The sequence below is a fragment of the Macrobrachium rosenbergii genome, chromosome 1 (genome assembly GCF_040412425.1).
Source record: "Macrobrachium rosenbergii isolate ZJJX-2024 chromosome 1, ASM4041242v1, whole genome shotgun sequence".
Taxonomy (NCBI): Eukaryota; Metazoa; Arthropoda; class Malacostraca; order Decapoda; family Palaemonidae; genus Macrobrachium; species Macrobrachium rosenbergii.
In genome coordinates, this window is record NC_089741.1 from 78,032,591 (window position 1) to 78,033,271 (window position 681).

The 681-nt window shown below is 46.0% G+C and overlaps 1 protein-coding gene across 1 annotated transcript in view; it reads left to right on the forward strand.

Annotated features, from left to right (window-relative positions):
* The first annotated feature begins 249 nt into the window (after positions 1-249).
* Positions 250-681, forward strand: part of LOC136841094 (bifunctional lysine-specific demethylase and histidyl-hydroxylase NO66-like) — a 564-nt gene continuing 132 nt past the window's right edge. The window contains exon 1 of the mRNA XM_067108145.1: positions 250-681. This exon is cut by the window's right edge and continues 132 nt beyond it. Within this exon, the coding sequence (XP_066964246.1) occupies positions 250-681 (432 nt within the window).

The window sequence follows — 681 nt, forward strand, 5'->3', positions numbered from 1 at the left end:
TGAATTTGGATTGAGAAATAAATGGGATCGGCAACCGATTTTGGTGGGGGCAACCTGGCAATTGGAATTATTTTATCTTAATAAGACCTGGGGGTGGCCTGAATGGCTAGAATGAAGAAATATACTTTATCTCTCGCACGGCCTCGGCCGGTTATTGTGGGGATAGCAGGATTGATGTCTTGTAAGACTTAGAATTAATTTCGTCGCGGAGGATGTGGAATTTGTTTCATCACATTGGACAAGGAATTGATGAACGTCACGGAGGACATGGCATTTGAGGCGTCACGTAGGACAAGCGTCACGGAGGACGTGGAATTTGTCAACATCACGGAGGATATGGATTTTGTGGATGTCACGGACGATGTGGAATTTGTGGACGTCACGGAGGACGTGGAATTTGAGGACATCACGGAGGACATGTTTGAGGACGTTACAGAGGACATGGAATTTGAGGATGTCGCAGAGAATGTTGAATTTGTGGACGTCACAGAGGACATGGAATTTGTGGACGTCACGAAGGACGTGGAATTTGTGGACGTCACGGAGGACGTGGAATTTGAGGATGTCACGAAGGATGTGTTTAAGGATGTCACGGAGGATTTGGAATTTGAGGATGTCATGAAGGACATGGAATTTCAGGACATCATAGAGGACGTGTTTGAGGATGTCATGAACGATGTG